At 44.2% G+C, this 6,000-nt stretch overlaps 1 protein-coding gene across 8 annotated transcripts in view; it reads left to right on the forward strand.

The window, feature by feature from the left end:
* Window positions 1-6,000, forward strand: part of LOC128602643 (voltage-dependent P/Q-type calcium channel subunit alpha-1A-like) — a 50,233-nt gene that overhangs the window by 44,074 nt on the left and 159 nt on the right. For 4 of the 8 annotated variants that reach the window (XM_053616541.1, XM_053616545.1, XM_053616543.1 and 1 more), the window contains 7 exons: window positions 12-115; window positions 643-767; window positions 870-981; window positions 1,557-1,658; window positions 4,202-4,418; window positions 4,569-4,810; window positions 5,455-6,000. The exon at window positions 5,455-6,000 is cut by the window's right edge and continues 159 nt beyond it. In XM_053616541.1, the coding sequence (XP_053472516.1) occupies window positions 12-115; window positions 643-767; window positions 870-981; window positions 1,557-1,658; window positions 4,202-4,418; window positions 4,569-4,810; window positions 5,455-5,955 (1,403 nt within the window). In that variant the 3' untranslated portion in view covers window positions 5,956-6,000. The remainder of the gene's footprint in view (window positions 1-11; window positions 116-642; window positions 768-869; window positions 982-1,556; window positions 1,659-4,201; window positions 4,419-4,568; window positions 4,811-5,454) is intronic. The other 4 variants (XM_053616542.1, XM_053616550.1, XM_053616544.1 and 1 more) reach the window with 3 other exon arrangements.

The following is a 6,000-nucleotide window of genomic DNA, read 5'->3' on the forward strand; positions in this document are numbered from 1 at the left end:
CGTCCTCTCAGCAGCTACAGACCTGACAGTGGGGAAGATCTATGCTGCCATGATGATCATGGAGTATTACAGACAGAGTAAAGCCAAGAAACTACAGGCGCTCCGAGAGGAACAGGTACGACCTATCACCAAACAGCACCAAACATGAACGCAAACACCCTTTGTAAATACACACTCCATCATCTAACACCACCCCAATACAGCAACATGTTGGCAGTAGTAGCTTGGCAGTTAAGGTTCTTGGTTACTGATCAGAAGGTCGGGGTTCAAGCCACAGCACTGCCAAGCTGCCACTGTTGGGCCCTTGAGCAAGGCCCTTAACACTTTCTGCTCCATCATGGCTGACCCTGCACTCTGACCCCAAATTCTTAACATGCTGGCGTATGCGAAGAAAAGAATTTCACTGTGCTGTAACGTATATGGATTAATAAAGACTAATTATCATTATCATTACGATTACGATATCATTACGTCCAATCACCATATACCAACGTAGTCACATATCACTTTAGGTGTGTATCGGAACCTAGGGTTAGGGTTATCTCCAGAGAGGATTCCACTTCCCATGATGCTCTTCTGCCAAGTCACCGGTGAATTGTGTGTGTGAGACCCTGACTGTCAGCCATGTTGTGTCACACACAGAACCGAACACCATTAATGTTTCAGCGCATGGAGCCGGACACTAGCCAGGACAAAGACCACAAGATCAACGAGGTCAATGGAGGTCATGGGGTCAAGGAGGTCCCACAGGAAAACCATGACAATCTGTGAGTTTCAATCACTCGTCTTTTTTCGGTCTCTCTGTTTTTCTGTCTCTCTTTCTCTTTCTGTGTCTCTCTCCCTGATGTGGTGTGTCATGTCTTTTTCAGTCCTGTTGAATCCTGGGTAACTCCTCGTTCTCAGATCTTCCAGAAATCTGTTGATGAGAACTGGAGCGCAGACTCACCATACCATCAGCAGGACAACCGACACAACACACAAGTAATTCCATCAGTGAACAGTGTAGAACTTGCACTCTTCTCTGGCCTTTCTGCGCTAATTGTGATTCGCTTGTTCTTCAGACTGTCTCTCGCTCTCCCTTGCTCTCTCTCTCTCTCTCTATCTGCTTCTCTCCTGTGTTGCCATGTTGCTGTAGCGCTGCCCTGCACACACTGCCCACACATAAATCTGCACTGACCACAAACACACACACACACTCACACACGAGTGTTTAGCTTGATTAGCTTGTTAAGCTTTAGTGTGAATCTGGTGCATGGCTCATGGTTTTAGTCAAGAGTGCAGGATGCAGAGTCCTGTTCAGAGTGCAGGTGTGTGTGTATGTATGTGTATATATGTGTGTGTGTGTGTGTATGTGTGTGTTTATGTGCGTGTGTATGTATGTGTGTATGTATATGTATGTATGTATGTGTGTGTGTGTGTGTGTGTGTGTGTGTGTGTGTGTGTGTGTATGTATGTGTGTGTATATGTATATGTGTGTGTGTGTGTGTGTGTGTGTGTGTGTGTGTGTGTGCGCGTGTGTGTGTGTGTTCCACATTTTTCACTTTTGTGTTTTTCAGACAGTAGAAATGAGAACGCTGCCTGTTCACTCCGACACTGACACATCACTACCACTGGAAGGGAGGACGGTCTCCATGCCCCGCCTCCCACTACGTCACCAAGTGAGCATCCATTCCATCCTTCACTCATCCCTCCATCCCTCTATCAATCCATCCCTCCTTTAGCCAGCTCTTCACTTTCCCAATGCTTTAATGCTAATACCAAACTCTACATATAAGTTTGGTATGCTAATATACTAATATGCTCATGTTAGCCTGCTTGCATGTCATTTACATCATCAAAGGCGTCAGCAGATATTTACAGTTCATAGATAGCTACTGTGTGTGTGTGTGTGTGTGTGTGTGTGTGTGTGTGTGTGTGTTGCCACACTAATTTACTCGCATTATAACATGCTAAAGCACTAATAAACACTAATACAGTCTATACACACTCACATGCTAAAACATTTAACATGCAGTAACATGTTAACAAAGTAACTCATAAGCATGGTGTGACACACGCACACACAAAAGTAATTTCTGGCTGTAGAAACTAAGAAAAGAAACACCAGTTTCGGTGTGACTGGAGATACAGTATATAAGACGTGATATAAGAGGTGAGAGACTTTTCACTGGATATTTTTTTCAGTCTACAAACTGTACAAAGCTCAAACCAAAGAAAATTATTATTAAGACACAAATATGACATATATATATATATATATATATATATATATATATATATATATATATATATATATATATATTTATATATATATATATATAATATATGGTAATGGTATACTTACACATTTTTTTCTATTTTTATTTTATTTTTATTTTTTTATTTAGGATGTGAAATATGATTACGTGTTCATGCACCCGGTTCCACTTCATTTTCTTTGGCTAGTAAACGCTAACGCAATGTTCGCTAGTTACAGTACACCTCCTTGGCTGCTGGTGATGACGGTGACAGACTGTGGAACCTGATTCATCTTAACATTCAACATTAATCTGACTTGCTCATAAGGGATACAGTTAAAAAGTTCTTTTAAAATTTATATCCAGATTTATGTGGAGCTGCTTTGTGTTCATCATTCAGCACTTTTTTATAATAAATAACCGGAATTGATTTGAATACAATTGAAAGTGCAAGTCATCAATCTGTCACTGTACCGTATGTCCTACACTCCATGTGTCACTGCTAATAGTGAAATGTTTGGGATTATCAATTAGCGCGCACACACAATATGTTTTATGGTTTATTACCACTGATATGTATACACAAATCTATAAATAATGCTTAATCCTAATCCGAACCACAGCAACTGTTTTTAAAAAAATTTTGGTCACTTCCCAAACCCAAAAAATCTCAATACATATTTACAATACAGTCAGTACAGAGGTAGCTAGCTCTGTCAGGAACACCTCTAAGTCCAAATGTGCATTGCAAAGTCCATTTACATTCTTCAGCTCAAAATCTGAAAAAAATGGACACCCCCGACCACGAAAATATCCCCAGTACCCCCCAATACACCCCGATACCCACTCCCCCCCATACCCCTCAGTACCCCCCCAATACACCCCGATACCCACTTCCCCTCAGTACCCCGCCAATACATCCCGATACCCACTCCCCCCCATACCCCTCAGTACCCCCCCAATACACCCCGATACCCACTTCCCCTCAGTACCCCGCCAATACACCCCGATACCCACTCCCCCCCACACCCCCGCCAATACACCCCGATACCCACTCCCCCCCCACACCTCTCAGTACCCCCAATACCCACTTCCTCCCAATACCCCTCAGTATACCCCAGCTACCCCCTGACCAAAAACTGGCATTCAATCTATATCTACTGGTTGTGTGTGTGTGTGTGTGTGTGTGTGTGTGTGTGAACCCTTTCCTTCCCTGCTGTGTTAAAACTTACACAGGTTATTCCTGTCCTCTAACAGTCCCACTTTCTTACCCACTTCTGTCTGTCTGTCTGTCTGTCTGTCTGTCTGTCTGTCTGTATGTGTGTATGTGTGTGGGTGTGTGGGTTTGTTCTACTCTGCATTGTTCTTCAGCAAAGAAGAAACAAACTTCGAGGAAATAACCTCAGTGTATGTACCTGTCTCTGTCTCTCTCTCCATCTCTCTATCTTTTTATCCCTCCCTCTCTCAGTATTTCTGTCTGTCTGTGTCTCTGTGTATTGTAACATGAGAATATACTGCATGGTATTGAGCAGTGGTCTTCTGTATGCTACCTGAGTGTGGCCTTATGAGGCATGTGAGAGAGAGAGAGAGAGTGAGTGAGTGAGTGAGTGAGTGAGTAAGTCAGGAGTGTGTACCACTTAGAAACACACACACTTTTGACTGCTTTGAAACGGCTTTCACAGAAACACTTAAATCTCACTTCTCTCTCTCTCTCTCTCTCTCTCTCTCTCTTTCTGTCGCTCCTTCTGTCTCTCTATCTCTCTATATATATTTATATATCTTACACTCTCTGTCTCTCTCTCTCTCTTTCTCTCTCTCTGTCGTGCTCTCTTTTTCTGTCACTCTTTCTGTTGCTCTCTCTCTCTCTCTCTCTCTCTCTCTATATATATATATATATATTTATATATCTTACACTCTCTCTGTCTCTCTCCCTTTCTCTCTCTCTCTTTTCTGTCCTTCTGCAGACCATTTCTGATGTGAGTCCATTGAGGCGTTCTACATCCTCACTGGTTCATGGGCGCTCAGGTCGAGGCTTGCGATTGGATGATTACTCTCTAGAGAGGGTGGAGTCACAGGAGGGGCCTAGACATGGGAGAAGGAGGAGAGAGAGAGAAAGAGAGAGGGAACGAAATCACCGCACCTCTGAGAGATCACTGACTCGCTACACAGATGCTGATACAGGTCTCTCTCTCTCTCTCTCTCTCTCTCTCTCTCTCTCACACACACACATACACAAACACACACACACACACACACACACACACACACACACACACACACACACACACACCTGTGTTCTTTAAGAGAGATGATCTACTTTTTTCCTGTCAGGTCTGGGTACTGATCTCAGCACCACCACACAGTCAGGTGAACTTCCCCCTAAAGACCGGGAGCGAGAGAGAGGAAGAGCTAAAGACCGGCGGCATCATCACCACCATCACCATCATCATCATCACCACCACCACAGCTCAGTGGAGAAAGAGCGAGAGTACCATCATCATCCTCACAACAGACATGACACGTACTGGTCACGTTCACCCAGCGAAGGCAGAGACGGCAGGGCACACAGACAGGTATGGTACACACATATACAGTCTTCTGAAAAAATAAGTACACCCCATGGGAATTGTTAGTTTTAGACATATTTGGATGAGCAAACTTTTGATCCTCTTTAAAACAGTGCCTATTAATAAAATTGATATATTTGAAGAAAACCACAAGTAAAATTAGCTTTTGCATTCATTTATTCAAAGAAATAGCAATAAATTTGATATTCTTCTGTGGAATAAGCTTTTATTTCAAATAATTTGGAGATCTTTTTAAGTCCCTTGCCAGACTCATAGGCATCCACAACCTTTTTTTTTCTGAAGGCCTTACAGAACTCTTTAGATCTTGGCATTGATGACACCACACCCCTCAATAACAAAGGGAACACCAGACACTAGATATGAGAGGGGTGTAAATAAGACCGGTTCCACCTGCACTCCCTAAGCAGGTTCTAATCACTGGAACCCGATCTTCAACACCTGAATCTAATTTTATGGATCTGAAGGTGTGATAAATGTAGGGGTGTACTTTTCCGTGTTACTTTTTGCACATGTACACAATAATACAAACACACACACACACTATGTCACACATACACTATTTCACACACATCATGCACTATTATAATTATGGTTTTTTTTTTTAATTACTTTTTTGTGTTTTATTTTAGGGAAGCAGTTCTGTGAGTGTTAGTCCAGTTCCCTCAACCTCGGGAACCAGTACACCCCGCCGCACTCGACGTCAGCTCCCCCCGACTCCACCCACACCTCGCCCGCATGTTACATACTCACCTGCCCCCAGGAAACCACTCCCACCAACCACTCCTCGCCGTGAGCCTCCACCTATCGGCACGCCTTCTCGCCGACCCTCCCCCCGCCGTGCACCATTCTATGACCGTCGTTTTGAATATGAGCCTCCAAACTATGAGCAGAGTGTGACGCAAGGACACTCCCATACGCCCCACCATGGCTCCACCCATCACAGTCCTTCCCACCGTAGTCCTGCCTCTCATCACCGACGTGTGCCCAACGGCTACCGCTCCTCCTCCTCTCCATCTCCACACCGCCGAGGCCCCGCCCACCATGGCATGCAACGTGCCCCACAGTCCCGCCCACCCCGGAAAAGTCTCCATGAACCGTACAGTGAGACAGATGAGGATGACTGGTGCTAAAATCCTGCTCTTAATACACACCAGAGAGAGAGGTGGAAGGACGCA

This window comes from Ictalurus furcatus, chromosome 27 (assembly GCF_023375685.1).
Source record: "Ictalurus furcatus strain D&B chromosome 27, Billie_1.0, whole genome shotgun sequence".
In the NCBI taxonomy this organism is placed as follows: domain Eukaryota; kingdom Metazoa; phylum Chordata; class Actinopteri; order Siluriformes; family Ictaluridae; genus Ictalurus; species Ictalurus furcatus.